Raw genomic sequence first — 18929 nt, 5'->3', positions numbered from 1 at the left:
TTTTATTGGAGTACACATTTTCAAAATAATTTCTAATTATCTTCTATATTTCTCTAGTGTTCATGGTGATATTTCCTTTCTCATCATGGATTTTAATAATTTGAGATTTTCTCTTTCTCTACATTAGTATGCATAAGGGTTTATCAAGTGTACTTATTTTTTCCAAAGATCCAACTTTTCATTTTGAAAATTTAAAAAATTAATTAATTTATAAAAAAACATATGGCAGCAGAATGTATCATAATTCTTACTACACATGTAAAGCACAATTTTTCATATCTCTGTAAAGTAGGTTGACAGCAATTCATGTCTTCATACATGTACGATGGATAATGATTTCCATCATATTCCATCATACTTACTAATCCCCACCCCCTCCCTTCCCATTCCTCTGACCTAAATATAATTCATCTATTCCTCCCATGCTTCCCCTCCCTACCCCAGTATAGTCAGCCTTCTTATATCAGAGAAAACATTCAGCATTTGTTTTCTTGGGTTTGACTAACTTCATTAAGCATTATATTCTCCAATGCCATCCATTTGCCTGCAGATGCCATGATTCTATTCTGTTTTATTGCTGAGTAATATTCCATTGTGTACAGATGCCACATTTTCTTTATCCATTCATCCACTGAAGGGCATCTAGGTTGGCTCCACAGTTTGGTTATTGTGAATTGTGCTACTAAAATTATTGTGGCTGTGTCCCTGTATTGTGCTGTTTTTAAGTCCTTTAGGTATAGACGGGGGAGTGGGATAGTTCGGTCAAATGGTGGTTCAATTCCAAGTCACTTTGTCAATTTTTAATTGCTTCTTTTGTTTCAATTTTTTTGATTTGATTTTTAGATCTGATTTTTAGTATTTCTGTCCTTTATTGCTTTGGGTGTTGATTCACTTTTTTTTCTAGGGCTTTGAGATGTAATTTTAGGTAATTTATTTGACTTCTTCTTTTTTTAAGGAATGAACTCCATGCAATAAACTTTCCTCTTATTAATGTCTTCATTTTGTCCTAGAGATTTTGATATGTTGTATCTGTGATCCTCATTCACCTCTAAGAATTTTTAAATCTCCTTTTTGATGTTTTCTGCAATCCATTGTTCATTCACTAGCATATTATTTAGTCTCCAGGTATAAGAGTAGCTTCTATTTTTATCATTGATTTCTAATTTCATTCCATTATGATCTGATAGAATGCAGGATAGTGTCTTTACTTTTCTGTATTTGCTTGGACTTGCTTTTTGGCATGACATATGGTATATTTTAGTAAAGGATCCATTTGCTGCCGAGAATAAAGTGTCTTTGACTGTTGAAGGATGAAATAGTCTATTTATGTCAGTTAAATCTAAGTTATTGATTGTATTATTGAGTTCTGTATTTTCTGTGTGGCTTTTGTTAAGAAGATCTATCCAGTGGCAAAAGAGGCATGTTAAAGTCACCCAGAATTATGGTCTTGTGGTCTACTTTGCCCTTGAACTTGAGAAGAATCTGTTTGAACATAGATGATCCATTGTTTGGGGCATAAATATTTATAATTGTTCTGTCTTGTTGGTGGATATTTTCCTTAAGCAGTATGGCAGGTCCTCCTTTATCCCTTCTGATTAACTTTCACTTGAAGTCCACATTATTTGATATAAGGATGGAAACCCCTGCTTGCTTCCACAGTCCATGTGAGTGGTATGGTTTTTTAAATATTTTTTGGAGACTGAAACAATACATTTATTTATTTTATTTATTTTTATGTGATGCTGAGGATCCAACATAGGGCCTCACATGTGCTAGGTGAACACTCCACCACTGAGCCCCAGCCCCAGCCCAAGAGATATATTTTTTTCCAACCTATCACCTTCAGTCTGTGGGTGTCTTTTCCTATGAGATGAGTCTCTTGGAGGAAGCATATTTTTGGGTCTTGTTTTTGAATCCAATCTGCCAGTCTTTTGATTGCTGAGTTTTGCAAATTAACATTCAGGGTTATTATTGAGACATGATTTGTATTCCCAGTTATTTTTGGTATTTAACTTGATTTGGTTTCTCTTTGATGGGTTTTTTCTTTAGAGTGATACTTCCCTTTTCTAATTTTCATTTTCTCCTCATGGAATATTTTACTAAGGATGTACTGTAGTTCAGGCCTTCTAGTTGTAAATTCTTGTAACTTTTGTGTATCATGGAAGGTTTTTACTTTATCATTAAAATCACGTCTAAATCGAAATTCAATTGCTAATCAAAATTTAATTTTTATGGGTATGATTCTTGATTGGCTTCTGTTTCTTTCAGAGCTTAGTATATGTTGTTGCAGGATCTTGTAGCTTTCAGGTTCTCTGTTGAGAAATTGGAGATCCCTATTTGTTTTCCCCATATATAATCTGATTCCTTTCTCTTGTTGCTTTTAAAATACTCTTTTTCTCCTGTATGCTATGTGTTTTTCATTATGATGTGCGTTGGTGTGGATCTGTTTTGATTTTGTTCATTTGTTGTCCTGTACTCTCCTTGTATTTTATTTTCCAATTCACTCTACATGTTTGGACATTTTTACTATATTATTTCAATGAATAGATTGTCCATTTCCGTAGTTTGGACCTCTATGCCTTCCTCTATTCCAATAGTTGTTAAATTTGTTCTTTTCATGTTATCTCATAAATTACATATACTTAATGAAATATAATTCATAATGTCACATAATTATTCATTAATATGACTCATTATAATAAATGATTTTAAAGATATATGCTTAAACTATGTAACTCTGCAGTATTTTATATATCTACAATTATAAATCTATGTATGTACATATACAGACATCTATAGAAAAACAGATGTACATACACAAATATTATCTCCATGGATCTGTATATGTTTACTATAGTTTCATATTATATCATTCTTACTATTACTCCTTATAAGTTTCTAATACCATTATATGTGATAGTGCCCATTTTTAAATTTTTTTATATCTTGCTCATTTTTTTTATATATTTAGTTATCAATGGACCTTTATTTGTTATTAATTTATATGTGGTGCTGAAGATCAATCCCAGTGCCTCATATGAGGTAGAAAATTGCTCTACCACTGAGCCACAACTCCATCTCTTTTGCCGAGTTTTAAGAGCTCATTGTATTTTTTTTATTCCAGACATTCATCATATATATATTTGGCAAATATTTCATCCGGTTTCTTCTCATTCAGTTAATGGCATACTTCAAAATACAGACTGATTTTAAACAGAGTAAAGTTTATTAACTTTCTCATTTATAGATCCTGCTTCTGGCTTTGAATGTTCTTGTCAAGGAAAAAGCCATATAGAATTTCTGCTATGTTGACACAAGCTACAAATTTAACATTTTTTTTTTCAGATGAATGATTTAATTTTTCAAAAGTTGTAAGTTCTGTGTCAAATTCATTTCTTTGCATACAGATGCGAGGGTGTTCATAATTCATTAAAAAGATTGTATCATTTCTAGGGAAGTCCTGCCATCTCTTGTGTGTTTTTTGAGTTTATTTCTAGGTTGTTAGTTCTATTCCACTAATCTGTTTGTATACTCTTTGTCACATATCTCAACTTTTGTGGTACTGTAAGTTCATAGTAAATCTCAGTGTCAGACATTTCAGTCCCATAAACTTAATGTACAGAATTGTTGACCATTCTATATGCCTGCATTCTCCATATAGCCTTTAGAAGCCATTTTTTTTATATTTGTGCAATAGGTTGTTACTATTTTATCATGGTTGTGTTTAATTCATATACTAGAGTTGTATATAGCTAATATCTTAATATTGAATGCTCCTTTGTATGTTTGGTAGTTGTAGGGTCCCCCAATTCACAGGAAGTTGATTAGCAGTGTAGATGACATTCTGGGACTTATAAGTGACATCAGAATTAGGTGAAAGACTGCAATTTTGAGATCTGAAGTAGTGACACTTGTGCCAACCAGTGTCAAAAACATGTTCTTTTTTAAAAATATTTTTTAGTTGTTGATGTACCTTTATCTTTTATTTATATGTGGTGTTGAGGATTAGACCTGGTGCCTCACACATGCTAGGCAAGAGCTCTGCCACTGAGCCACAACTCCCATTTGATTTTCTGCAAATTCACACATTTTCTCTTAGAAAAATAAATTATAAGGGACATAGTAGGTGAAGACTTTAAACTGACTTCAACTATGTGTCTGTTAACTGGTGGCAATTGTGACTATGGAAGACTAAGCATTTCCTTTCTTTGCAAAAAGTATCTGAGATGTGTGGACTTTACAGAACTATTTTCTTATCTGCTCAGAATTACCTGACTCTCTACTTAAGAATGAGCCACAGGAGGCCACAGTGTTACAGAGAGGGTTTTCCACAGTTTGGAAAATATATTTATTCTAACGTGTCAGGTTTTTATTTTTATTTTTTTTGCTTTTTGTGAACAGTGACTATAATCATCTACTAACCTGATTTGTCTTGTTGTTGTTCCTTTCATGAAATCTTTATACCATACAATTCCAATTGGCTCAAGTATTTAAACACTTTGCTTTGAAGATTTTTAATTGGTTATTTGCATAGATGGTGTGATTATGCTGTAATATCAAGGTAATTCTTCCAATAAAGTAGCTGTGTTTAAGCAATTAAGATCCATCCACACATGGAAAACCCATGTGGACACTTTTGGTGTATCTTACTGATCTCATCTTCTTTTTGCACACAGAGATGATGACAGCCCTGTGACTTTTTATGACTCCTAATTTTATTATGTATTTCTCAAAGCCATCATTTTCCTTGGTTATATTTACTTGGTTATATGAGTTTTAAGTAACTTATTATTACCATTATTTTTCCATTACAATTATATTAAAAGGTCTCTTTTCTTTTATTAACCATTTCTTTGTCTCAGTTTTTGAACACATACATGCTGCTCTCTGGGCCTCTATTGTACCAAATTGATTCACTCGTTGAACTGCTTATAGAACTTAATATTTTAAGTGTGTCTTTTCACGAGGTGGAAGTGTCACTTTACATGTCTCCAAAGGTTAATATTTTATGAATATTTTACACATTGCGAATGTGTCATGGATGATACTTGAAACTAATTGTTTTGGGGAGCTCAATCTATCTCATGGATACAAAGCAGAAAGAATAACTCCCAGACTGTTTTCAAAAGATTTTTTACCACTTTTTGTCTCCCTTGGGCACAATCACCTTATGAGTATATCATTGACAAGTCTGATTTTCAACTGGAATGTACCCCAAATTTCATTCACAGGTGGCAGAAAAGTTAGGAGTTCGGCTTTTATTCAGTTCTTGGATTGTGGTATATATATTTGACTTCAATCTGATATGAAATATATATACTGTTGTAGGACTTACTTTCCATTATCTAATTCAGAGGAAAACACGTATCTTCTTGCATAATTAAAGTAACTCTCCTACATGACAGTCAGTTCTACTAACTCTTAATCCAAACTAAACACTGAATAATGGTTTTGTCTATGTGCTATTGATCTACCAATTTTTATTTTAGGAGCCATTGACATTCAGGGATGTAGCTATTGATTTCTCTGAGGAGGAATGGGAATGCCTGGATCCTGACCAGCAAAATTTATATAGAGAAGTGATGTTGGAGACCTACAACAACCTGGTCTTTGTGGGTAAGCATTACTCCTTCAAAATTCCTACTCATTATTATTTAATTTTTTTCCCTTGAAGTATATCTTTTGTGAACTTCACCATAAAATTTGGATGATTCAGATTTGTGTTTTCAATAAAAAAGATGGGGTATTTCTAGATGCTGACAAGAAAATATTAAGTTTCTTTTCATCCTCAATGTTTTCCTTTGTTGGCATGATATACATCCTTCACTTGACATATGGTTGACTTAGAGAAATGCAGTCATGTCAAATACTGTGGCCCACATATAGCAGAAGACATAGTTGAGGTAGAGGAGGAAGCCTAAACTCAAAAAGTTTGATTGAAAAGTTATCCAGCAGAAAAGATTTTTGAGAAGCTTGAATTTCTTTCTCTTGTGATCATAGAAGAATCTGTCCTGTGTTTTGTGCTTTCAAATAATCTAGTCTCCTGATTTTCCTCCAGTAATGTCTGCATACATGCAAATTAACTACAAAACCCTCCCCTTGCCTTGTGAGTGTCGATGTTATCTGACAGCTCTTCCATAATTTTTAAAGACATTTTTTAGTTGTTAATGAAATTTCCATTTATTCATATGTGGTGCTGAGGATCAAACCCAGGGCCTCATACATGGTAAGCAAGCCCTCTACCACTATTCTATAACTCCATCCCCTCTTACATTATTTGCAAAAATTTTTGTACATTTCTGGAGACCACTAGGTCAACCCATTATAATACATTAATATCACAAGTCAGTTACTCTAAACTTATTTGTTCATTTTTTTCAGTAAAATTACCTTATCAGAGTTCTTTCTGATATGTGTAATGGAGTTTTTGAGAAATTATCTGCCATGGAATGAAAGTCAAGATGGACAAAGACTGCTCTTTTGAGAGATGGTTTAAGTTGTATTTGAATAAGAAGATTTGTAAAATAACATATCTGTGTATATTTATAATTTGAATGGTTAATTTTTTCCTTATTTTTTCATTGTTTATAGTAGATTCCATGTTGCAGACTGGGTTTCCACATATCAGTTCATTGCTTCATAAATTAAGATATGCATGACTCTTGTTTGTATTGCCAATAATGTTATATGTGCTTTTGCTTGTATAAATATTAAGCCTCTTTTTGTATATGACTTTTATATTTTATCCTGATTGTCTTTTAATCTGCCCATGTACGTAGAAATTGAAATTTTCTATATGTAAATGTAATGGGGATTGATGGCAGTGATACTCTAATGCTGAACTACACCCCAAGCTCCTTTTCATTCAAAGTTTGAGAGAGGTTCTCACTAAGTTATTGAGGAAGTCTTAAATTTGCAATTCTCCTCCCTCAGACTTCCTAGTAGCTGGGATTAGAAGCATGCTCATCATTTGTATATTGATGAGTTTGTTCTTATTTATAGGATAAAGACCACATTATTTTAAATGAAGTTTTGAGAAATGTTGCCAAACTCTTTTATGTATTGTTTGTAATTTTTATTATGATCAAAACTATAAAATAAAATTTACTGTCTCCAAGAATTTAAATATACAGTTTAGTAACATTAATTCAAATTGTTATGCAATTTATCTCTATAAAGTTTAGATCTCAAAAAAAATACATGCCTAGGAAGCAAGGTCTCATTTCTGTCTCCCCATCACAAAACCATTCTCTTTTTTTCAGAAAACTGCTACTTTAGTTTAGAGATATCGTGCTTGTAGAATTCTGCAGTATTCTTTCTGTGACATTTCAGTTAACCTAGTGTGTATACATTTTGTAAAATATATAATTAGAATAAATTCTTTGACTTCAAAGTTCTATAGTTTCTATATTCCAATATGGCTCATCATTCTTTTCAAGGGATATTTGGTTTGCATCCCCCATGATGGCTCTATTGAATAACAATGTCAAAACACTGGTGTACAATGATATTAATTTGCTATTGATGTGAAGGTTATTGCCACATTCGCTAAGAAGTCTGTCTATCTAACTCCATGTCTGCATTTACAGTTGAATGTTGCAAATTTTACTATATTTTGAAGCAGGGAAATAGTCTTATTTGTACTTTGAAGGATATTCATACAATTTGAAGGTTAGATTTCTCTGCAAAAAAAAAAATATTTTTAACAATGGGAGTCTGATGCATATTACCTGGAGTCTCTAGTTAGATTTAAAACATGTTTATACTACTTAAAGTTATCTTTCAATTCTTGAAGAACAGCATGCCCAAGGGTGTTCAACCAACTGACACATATTTAGGGATTTTTGAACATTCCTATCACTTTTGACTTCAAATTTTTATTCCATGTTGGTTACAAAATAAGTATCACTTAAATATTTATTAACCTTTGTTTTAATACATAAAATTGGTCTATCCAGCATAATATCCCACTTGTGATTAAGAATAGGGATTATATAAGTCTACAATAGTTTCAAATATTTTCAAAGTCTTATACTCTGCAGTTACCATTTTACTTCACTGTATTTCCCTTTTCAGTAAGTAGGGATTGATGTCTCTTAGGATGACAGTGATTCTTTGTTTTCATTCAACTCTCTCTCAGTGTTTTCTTTGTGTGTTTGGGAAGTATGATATACGTTGCGAATGTATTTACTCTTAATTCAGAACCTAGGGAAATGTTCCTTTTCTTTATTTTGCTTCTTTTCAAAGTGTTTTTAAAATTTAAAATGATTTCTATGTTCTAATACTGTCTTAAACTATTTTTGTGTACTATAATTTAGACCACACAGGTTTTTTTGGTCACTTTTGTATGTGTCATGCTTGTATCCCTTTGCTTTCAGTATGTGTGTCTTTAGATTTAGAGTATACTGTGGACTACCTAGAGTTGTAATTTTTAGAGGTAATTCAGACAGCCAAGGTTTGTTTTCATCAGAATTTTGTAATCTTGAATTTGCCAATAAAAACATCTAAAAATGAAGAATCTCCTACTCATACTTTGTATGAGGATCAACTTGACTTCAATTTTTAAAAAATTCAATATATTTGTGACTTTTCAAAAATATATTATTGTTACAGGTATATATGTCTATTAACAGTTTTGCTTTTATGCTTTTGTCTATCAAATTCTATTTCAAAATTCTTTGTGTCCCATTATTACAATTAAATCAATTGTTTGAGCCAAGAAATATTTAGAATTTCATATGACTTGTGTTGCTGTGCACACTCACATTTCAATATGAAGGATTACCTTTCATCCTTTTTGAAGAACAGATCTAGTGTTGATGAATAGTGTGTGCATTTATATCTTTAAAGTCTTTATTTTCCTTCTCTTTTGAAAGATAGTAGCTGTGAATATAATGTTTTGGTTGATAATTTTATCTTTCCACCCCTTGAAAATAGCCCCAAATTCCATTCTGTGTTGTGAAATTTTGATCAAGGATTTTACAATTATGTAGTTACATGTTTCTAAGTGACCCAACTTTTTTTCTTGGATGCTCTGAATATTCTCTGTAAGTTTTAAAACTTGGATTAAAACCTGCTTTGAGTCTTTACAATTTTGAGCTGTTTTGAATGTTTTATTTTTTATTTTCTGAGATGCATTTATTAGTACTGGAAAGAGAACTAACACTTTACATTTTCTACCTTGGCTGGCCTTGAAATTTTGATCCTTCTGGCTCAAGCTCTTATGTTGCTATGTACAAACATCCAATGACTCTTTCAGACATTTTCTAAAGAAGGACTTTAAAAACACATTTTCTGCTTATTACTATTAACAATTCTTGACTAAATTTAATTCCATATTTGTGTGTGTTGGTTTAATTCAGTCAACTTCTTTTAAATAATAATTTACTCTTCCCTTTGAGTACTACATAGCTTAATTTCTTACAGTAAATTTAGCCATGATTTTTCTGTTGATAAGCAGGAAACCCTTTTTGAACAGTCCCCAAATATTTGCATGTTTTATATTTTTCTTTTTTAATGAAACAGAAGAAAGTTGGTAGATTTTTAAAATATATTGTGAAGGAGGAAAGGCTTTGTGTAACACAATGTATTTTCCTCTACTATATTACTCTTCATAGTAGTGTACTTGTCTTGGATACTGTGAACACTAAGATGATTTGGAAAGTTCTCAAAGTAATTTTCTGGGTACATTTTTATTTGATTTATATGTTTCTGTATTAACAATGGGCTTAGATTTAATAACCTACTCCCCTGCTGATGTTTCTTTATTGTTGTAATTTCTTATGTTTGGAAAATATACTCATCCCAGTACAGTAAGTAAACATGATTATTATTTTTATTTCAGCCATGACTTCTCATCACCCTGAAGAAATTTTAACAGAGCAGGGAATACAAGAGAGAGGGGGAAGATATGGAAATTATGACATTAACCATTTACAACTAAGAAAACAATGGGAAAATATAGGTGAGAATAAAGTTCAAAAATCATATTATAGTTGTCAAAACCAATTAGTAGTCCCTATTTATGATAAAAATTTTATGGTCAAAGGACACCAGAAACAATTAATATCTGAAAAAATCAATTTATTTCACTTACTTTTGAGGAGCTGTGTGTCTGTAAGAATATACTACAGCCATTTTTGAAGTGAAAAGAAATGTGGAAAATTTGAAATCTGGTCCATGCATCAGATTTTAACTTGGCCAATTATAAATGTAGCACCGAGGTAAACTTCCATTCAAACATTTGCACAGAGAAGATATTTTTAAAAGTGATAATTTGAGAATTTCTTTACAAAATGTCCATTTTTTTGCAACAATACAGTAATTTCTCTTTGTGCCCAAATAGACAATATTAAGAATTATAGAAAGGTTTCTAATTCCCCACTATTGCTCAATGATAATTCTGATACAGATTTCTGGAAAGTGCACTATATACATAATGCTATAAGGAACATCATTAGCCATGTCTCTAACTGAGTAATTATCAGTATATTTACATTGGTGATAAAAATTATGAATATTGAGAAACCCCTAGGTATTTTCTAAAGGAAACATACCATGAAGAAAAATGTGGGAAAGTTTGCTTCAGTCCAGACAAAACTTGCAAGTGTAAGGTATATGAAAGGGTTCTTTATCACAGTGCAGAGCTTGCTAAATACAAGATAATTTATAGAAAAAGAGAGCCCTATGTGTTTAAAGAACATATCAAAGCATCAGCTTGCTCAACATCTTCTAAACACAGCAGATACTATGACAGTGATAAACCCTATAAATTCAAAGAATGCAAAAAAACTTTTAGTGAAAAATTACAACTTGTTGAGCATCAGAGGATTTATACTGAACTAAAGACCTCTAAATGTAAAAAGTGTGACAAAGACTTAAAAATTTTTCAATTCTTACTGAAGACCAAAAATTTATTCTGCAGAGAAGACCTACCAATGTGAAGAATGCAATGCACACAAGAACTTTACTTAACATCACAGTGTTCATACAGGAGATGTGCAATGCAAATGCAAAGAATGTGACAAAACTAATAAAATCCCCAATCTTATTTGTCACCAGTGGACACACCATGGAGAGATGCCTCACATATGTAAACAATTTTGCGAACCTTTTAGTCAAAAACCAAGCCTTAAAAATCACCAGAGAAATCATACAGGAGAGAAGCCCTACAAATGTAAAGTGTGTGGCAAGAGTTTTAATACAAACTCAAATCTTGATTGCCGCAACAGGATTCATACTGGAGAGAAGCCCTACAAATGTAAAGTGTGTGACAAAAGTTTAAATACAATCTTGAATCTTGATTGCCACAACAGGATTCACACTGGAGAGCAGCCCCACAAATGTAAAGTGTGGGGCAAGAGTTTGAGTCAAAAATCATCAGTTACTAAGCACCAGCGAATCCACACTGGAGAGAAGCCCTACAAATGTAAAGTGTGTGACAAGAGTTTTAATCAATCATCATCACTTACTCAGCATCAACGAATCCACACTGGAGAGAAGCCCTACATATGTAAAGAATGTGGCAAAACATTTAATCAAAAAATATTACTTACTCTGCACCAGAGGATTCATACTGGAGAGAAGCCCTACAACTGTAAAGAATGCGGCAAGAGTTTTCATCACAAAGCATCACTTACTCAGCACCAGAGAATCCGCACGGGAGAGAAGCCCTACAAATGTTGAGAATGTGGCAAAGATTTTAATCAACAATCCTCACTTACTCGACACCAGAGAACCCATACTACAAAGAAGTTCTATAAATGTGAAGAATGGTAAAGCTTTTCAAATTGAAGGTCACATCTTACTAAACATTATAGATTTTTCACTGCAGAGAAGTTTTACAAGTGAAAACATTGCATCAGTTTCTTTAAGGACGAATCAACCCTTTTTTCACAGTAGTTCAACAGTATTTCATACCAGAGATATGATAGCACAGAAATTATACAAGTGTAAAATAGGTAACAGAGTCTCCAACAATTGTTCACGCCCTACTCAACACCTCAGAATTCATACGGATGAGAGGACATGTGGGAAAATTTTTGCAAAGTTTTTGGACATTGAGCAAACATTTTAAAAACACTGGAGAATTTATAGCATATAGAAACCCAAAGAATGTTTCCAAGACGGTATTCAAATTTCAGACATTTTTCAATTTCTGACCTCATATCTGTTGCAAGTGTGGAATAGCATTTGTCCAAAGTGTGTACCTTAGATAACAGCAAAATATTTACACAAACACCTTGACAAATATAAAGATTGTAGTAAGTTTCTTATCTATAGCCCATCCCTTGAAGTATTTGGGACTAGGAGGGGAAAAAAATCATTTAAATGTAGAAATTGGGTAATTGCTTTTGACATTTGCTGAAAATTTTCTTAACATATTTAACTGATATTGTAGAAATAAGGAAATACAAATATTAAATAGTGCATCCCTAAAAGGATATAATTTTACTATAAATCAGCAATTACTTAAGAGTCTCATTTTTCACAACTGGAGAAATAACAATTCTCAGATTTGATTGTTTCAGAAGTCTCTTATGATTTATATGAAATTTTAGATTTTTAGTTTTTATGTTTGTACATAAACTTAGGGACACTTAATCAGTAAACCACATCCCCAGATTTTTTTTTTCATTTTTTTAGAGATAGGGTTTGCTAAGTAGCATAGGGCCTCATTAAGTTATGGGTCCTGGCTTTTAACTTGCAAAGCTTCTCACATCCCTAGGGTCACAGGCATGGACCACCATGCGCGTTTTACAGAGAATTTTTACTTATATTTGCCTCACAGATGCAATTTGATTCTAAATAAAGTGTGAGTTTCTTAATATTAACCTTGTCATGCATTTAATGATGTTATTAGGTCACACATCTCCCACTATTCAGTTTGCTAATGGATCGATGCAATAGTAAGATATTCAATTGGGTAAATAATGCTATAATGTCTCCATTAATTATTTCATATGTTTAATCAAGTTTTATTTGGAGAATATTATTTATGTAAATTATACTCTTATTTGTAATTATGGAAAAATTAAGAGAGTTATAGGAAGGACTTAAGGATATTAAAATAATGCCCAGATATCCCTAGTTTGAATTACGACTTTAACATTTCACCTTATATAGGTGCAGTACTCCCTAAGGGATCTACAATTTTGGAGAGTTATACAAGCTCCCAATCAGGGAGAGGAGAAAGACCGAAGAGACTAGGAGCCAATGTGCATATTCAGGTAAAAAAGGTGGCTTGCTGAAGGGGAAATAGTTTCAATGGTTCCTGTGGAAACCAGTGGTCCACAGACCCATCCTGACACTTGAACTGAAGATACCATGCAGTTCCTCATGAATCCATGACATTCATCACTGAAGAGACCGGACTGACCTCAAGTGTAGAAAAAACATCCTAATATAGGACCACCTCTTTAGTCTTGTATACCCAGTAGAAAAGTGTAACCAGAAATATGTAAAATGATGATTGTAAAAAGAAAAAGACACACTATAGGAGCATTTATGCCCCCACATTTTTATTTCATTATATATTTTGATTTTATAGACGTTTTTTGTTCTACTTAATGACTTACGATATAAGGTTTGTTATACTTACAGGATTATATGATAGATAGCATGTGTCATGGTCTCCCAGATCCCTTTGCAACCCAGTAATTATAAGATACTATAAACTAACCCTGTCCCTCCTCAGGTCTTACAGCTCCAGGAACCCATGACACCACAGAGAGAGAAACACAATTTTGATTAAAATAAACTTTTAGTCTCTAATCTACAAGTCCTGTTCAAAAAGTAAAAACACAATATTCTCTTCATATGTGAGCCCTTGGGTCAAGAAAACACGACCTACAAATATTATATTTAACTTTATTTGGGAAAATAAATAGTAAAATATAATGATAACTTCTAGCAGAATAATATTCACACTATTTTTTATTCCAAAGGGTAAATCTCTAGGCTTCATGCTTATCTCCACTCCATGTTATTTTATACAGAAAATGGCTTCATTTTACATATGAGAGTTTTAACACTTTATGAGGTCCAGAGGGAAGATTCAGTAGCAGAGATCTAAAAAATAATACTAAAGATCTTCCCCTTCTATGTGCCTGCCTGATGTCTGCATATCCTTGATGAAACAGCTAAAGAATGCTGATTTCTCAATGCATTAGTCTCAGTGGCTCACTCATTGGAACTTCAATTTATTTATTCATCCCAAGGCTATTACTCCCTCCTCTGAGATCTGACTTGTTTTGGGGAGGATGTAGTGTTCTTCATGGGATCACTAGGTCATGCAAGCTGTTAGAGTGAAGCTTTTTTTTTGTTTAAGTTGTATTGATTCAACCCCACTTTAAATACAAGTTACAATAAGACTTCAGACTGTCACCTGTGGAGACGATGCTCAGCCCAGGACTTCCCAGTCAGGACCCTGAAAACCTGTTTGGGACTTTCTAGTACATAGGTTCAGTGTTGGGCTTTTCCTAGTCTGGCAATACATTTGCCTGTGTCTGTTAGTTTTGCTTTCACTCTTCCTTTCATAGTATTATTCAAAGAAACACTGTCTTGTGTGAAGAGAGTGTCTTCCTTATCTATTGGATCTGACCTGCCAAGTTGAGCAGCTGCCCACATACTTAATGTCATAAACAAAAGAATGTGTTATCTAATCAGGAACTAGCAAATCTTTCAACTACATGAGTTTTTATTGCATAAGGGAAGAAATTGAGAATGCTTTCTTTAAGAGCACATAGCACTATTAATAGTATTAACAACACTGCTCTGTAGTATTCCTCTCTGCTCAACTTGTAAGTATTTCTCTTGTGCTGCTTTGTAAAACAAATAGAAAAGAGTTGTAAACCAAAAATTTTGTGATAATACTTAGCTGCACAGACTGACTTGGGCAACTCTATTTACCATTATTTATTATTTTGTATGGGCTCTAGGTAGTCTTTTATAATTTTATTTAACCTTAATGACATTACCAATTATTGAAGAGTTTTTAACTGACAAATCTTCTCTGTATACAAGTTTCCCCTTATCATTTTCAAAATTTCTCACTCTTTTTAGGTATACATGAGAGTAGAGCGAATTTTGACATATTATACATGGCATAAAACTCATTTTAGTTACTAGTCCATTCTTGAGGTGTACATAGTGTGCCTTCACTGGTGGTGTAGTTATGTATGAACACAGAAAAGTTGTGTATGATTCATCCTACTGTCATTTGTATTCCTGTTTCCCTTTTCTTCCCTTCATTCCAACATTTTCTAACCCACTGAATTTCTATTCTCTCCCCCTCCCTTGTTGAGTGGTTTGGCATCCATATATATTATATATTATATATAATGTCTGTTTCATTCTACTATCCTTCCTATCCCCATATCTCCTCCCCTTGCTGCACTTCTCTCTACTTAATCTAAAGTAACTATTCTTCCTCAGTCCCCATTGTGAATTAGCATACACTTATAAGAGAGAACTTTTGGCTTTTGCGTTTGTGTCTGTGTGTGTGTGTGTGTGTGTGTGTGTGTGTGTGTGTGTATGTGTTTGGGGGGGCGTATTTCATTTAACATGATATTCTTCAACTCCATCCATTTACCACTGAATGCCATTGTTTCATTTATCTTTAAATCTAAATAATATTCGATTGGTGGGGGGAATACATACATACATACATATATATATATATATATATATATATATATATATATATATATATATATATATATATAAAACACATTTTATTTATCCATTCATCTGTTGAAGGACACCTAGGTTGGTTCTATGGTTTAGCTGTTGTGAATTGTGCTGCTATAAACATTGGTTTGGCTGTGTCCCTGTAGTATGCTATTTTTAAATCCTCTGGGTATAGTCCAAGGAGAGGAATAGCTGGGTCAAATGGTGGTTCCATTCTGGTTTTGCAAGGAGTCTCCATACTTATTGACATCATGACCTTCAGTGAAGGTGGCATTCAGAAAGATGCTTGGCGCTTAATTGCTGCCCCAGAATTCTTACATCTTACTGAGAAACCTTTATCAGACTTTGTAAGCAAATACTAGAAGTAAGGTTCTTGCTATGGCTTATAGGCCTGTATTCAATCTCCTTATGCTTTAATTACTGGGAATTTAAAAGTTAATAGTGGAAGATGATAGATATCTTGTAACATGTAGTAAATGTAATTTAACTAATTTTATCAGCAGAAATAATAGAGAAAAAGGAACGATGATACTTCATCAGCCCTCTTGTGTCTTATTACCAGGAAATATTTCAGAGCCATGGTAGGCTGATGCTGGTTTTCAAGTCTTACAACAAATAAACGTCCAGCTAGCAAGATCTACGTGTGTTCTTGGGCTTATAATAGTGGTAGTTTTTCCCTTGGTTTATTTTATTTCTCTCATGGTCACAGCTTCAGTTTCCATATGTCAAATATTCAACAAGCAAAATTTCTTAATAATTTGGCTCAGAATACTTCCAAGGCTCTTCACAATCAAATAAATGTTGATGAAAGGATTGAGACAAAGCTAAATGCCTTAGAGGCTGCTGTCATAAATATAGTTAATGAACTTTCCGCTTTGAAATTCAAGGAAAGACTTAAATGTCATGCTAGCTATAAGTATGTGTGTGTTACTGCTGCCAAATGCAATGCTTCTTAATGGTATTGGGAGAAGGTTCAAAACCATTTGTTGGATATTTGGCAGAATAATGATAACAGCTTGGATTGTTTGGAGCTGCATCATCAGATTCAAGGTATACAAAAAATGTAAGATTGACTTTTCAGATCCTACTTCTTTAGCTGATCAAATACTTAAAGAATTAAACAGCTTTAACCCTGGAAACATTCTTAAACACTCTTCATGGTATGTCCTTGTATTGTTCTCCTTGCTACTAATTCTCTCTTGTCTTGTAATTATAGGATGTCATGCCCCCAGTACAAGAATTTAGGGACTCAAAATAATGACCCATCACCTGCTTTTTCAAAGAAAGAAAGGGGGATATGTAGGGAGCCACTCTGAATGACCCCCCATGCCTTCTAGTCCTGAAGCAGGAGGCTCTGACCAGTCACTACATTTGTGGTTACCTGGGCATTGGCCCAGCTCAGATAGAGAGGCGGGTCTTCAGATCTAGGTGTTTCCAATAAGGGTTGAGTTACACTCACCTGTTCCTTGTAACCCTGCCTCTTCTGCTTTTTTTGAATAAAACGTTCTAAGAACAAGAGTCCCCCCAATAAAAGCACTCTTCTGAACATGGTCACGCTCTCTTACCAGGCTTTCATGACTTTCTCTTGCTCTCCTTTTTGGGGAGCCTGAGGGTGAGAGTGCAGAAGCCAACCCGAAGCTTGAAGCTTGTGTAAACACAAAGTGTGTCTGTGTTTTATTTCGTGTCCCTGGAAATTCAATGAGTGACCTTACGTTCAGCTGACTGTGCAGGTTGGGGGCAGCAGTTTGTAACTTCGTGGGCAGCAATTTACCTTACCTGCATGGGAAGCATTTTGTAACTGATGTTCAGAGGGATTTTACACACACACACACACACACACACACACACACACACACGGCTTATATTTTTCAAGAGTAAAATCAAAAGCAAAAATGTCCCTGGGAGACTAGATATCCACAAGGAAACAAATGTATTTGGATACATACCTCACATCATATACAAAAATAAAAATTTTTAAAAAATAGATCAAAGGATTTTGTGTAACTACTGGAAGAAAAAAACTCATTAAAAAAAACAGTTCAGGAAATTTTCATTACTTTGGATGTGGTGATGGCTATTTAATATTTGTGTCTATATCAATCATGCCACTATTCTCATTTAGACTAATAGCCTTATAAAAGTGGTATGATTTTATGTCAAAATAAACCCTAATGTGACGTGTAGTTAAAATTCACTATTAAAAATAAAATTTAAAAATGAACAAAGGTACTGGAGATGTAGCTCAGGCGTAAAGCACCCCTGAGATTAATTTTCAGTACCCACAAATAATTATTAAAGGAACAAAGACATTTCTTTAATGTAATAGGCTTAATCTTGACTCTGTTGACACTTCTGTGGGTTTGGTGAAAATGAGAACTATTTTCATGATAATTCATAATTTGTTAAAATATATGTACACAAAATTATGCTATTTTTCTTTTTTGTGACTCTTAACAATACATTTATGACTACATGAAGAAGCCACAAGTATACAGATATTAGTTTGGGGTCAGAAGTTTATTAGCTAATGTTATTTGTTTGACAGCCCTTCACCTAATATGACTCCACAAAATGCTAGGGATCATTTGGCTCCAGAGGAATAATGTTTACTCTTGAAAAAATTCAATTTTATTTAATTCTCTAGATTAAATTAATCTTTGACTTATACAAGGTAAATGTGGTTGGAGTTTTTCAGATAGAAGTCCCCATTGGGGATAGTGAAATTTCAAATAGCATATACAGAAGCCTAGATGAAGTCTACAGCTTAAAAATTCCATAGTGTCTAAATTGTCAATATATTTTCCTTTACCCTTAAAACATTTATTATGCCACATCAGAAACTTCATATCTAAAATCCTGTAGATATTTTCCAAATATATGGCATTATAAGAAGTATCTTTTGTCACATGCCTATAATCCCAGCAGTTTGGGAGGCTGAGGCAAGAGAATCACATGTTCAAAGCCAGCCTTATCAATTGGTCTCTAAATAAAATTGTGAAAAGGGCTGGGAATGTTGCTCAGTGGTTAAGCTCTGCTGGGTTCAATTCCTGGTACCCAAATTTAAAAAAAATTAAAAATTGTCTTTTCTAAGAATCTATTGTCCAATGCAGGATCATGAGATTTACATGTTTTCTGCTAAGAATCTTGTAGTTGCACTTCTCATATTTACACCTTTATTCCATTTAAAATTAATTGTGTAGAGTGTATGATAGTGTTTGAGATTGTGTTCCAAGTTTTAT

General features: G+C 33.3%; 1 protein-coding gene across 1 annotated transcript in view; it reads left to right on the top strand.

Annotated features, from left to right (window-relative positions):
- Window positions 1-11685, top strand: part of LOC143640284 (uncharacterized) — a 56736-nt gene extending 45051 nt beyond the window's left edge. Inside the window, 1 exon segment of the mRNA XM_077108135.1 lies at window positions 11232-11685. Within this exon segment, the coding sequence (XP_076964250.1) occupies window positions 11232-11685 (454 nt within the window).
- Window positions 11686-18929: the final 7244 nt, after the last annotated feature.

The sequence above is a fragment of the Callospermophilus lateralis genome, chromosome 2 (genome assembly GCF_048772815.1).
Source record: "Callospermophilus lateralis isolate mCalLat2 chromosome 2, mCalLat2.hap1, whole genome shotgun sequence".
NCBI classification, from domain to species: Eukaryota; Metazoa; Chordata; class Mammalia; order Rodentia; family Sciuridae; genus Callospermophilus; species Callospermophilus lateralis.
Note: the sequence above shows the minus strand (reverse complement) of the source record. Positions and strands in the feature narration are given on the sequence as shown.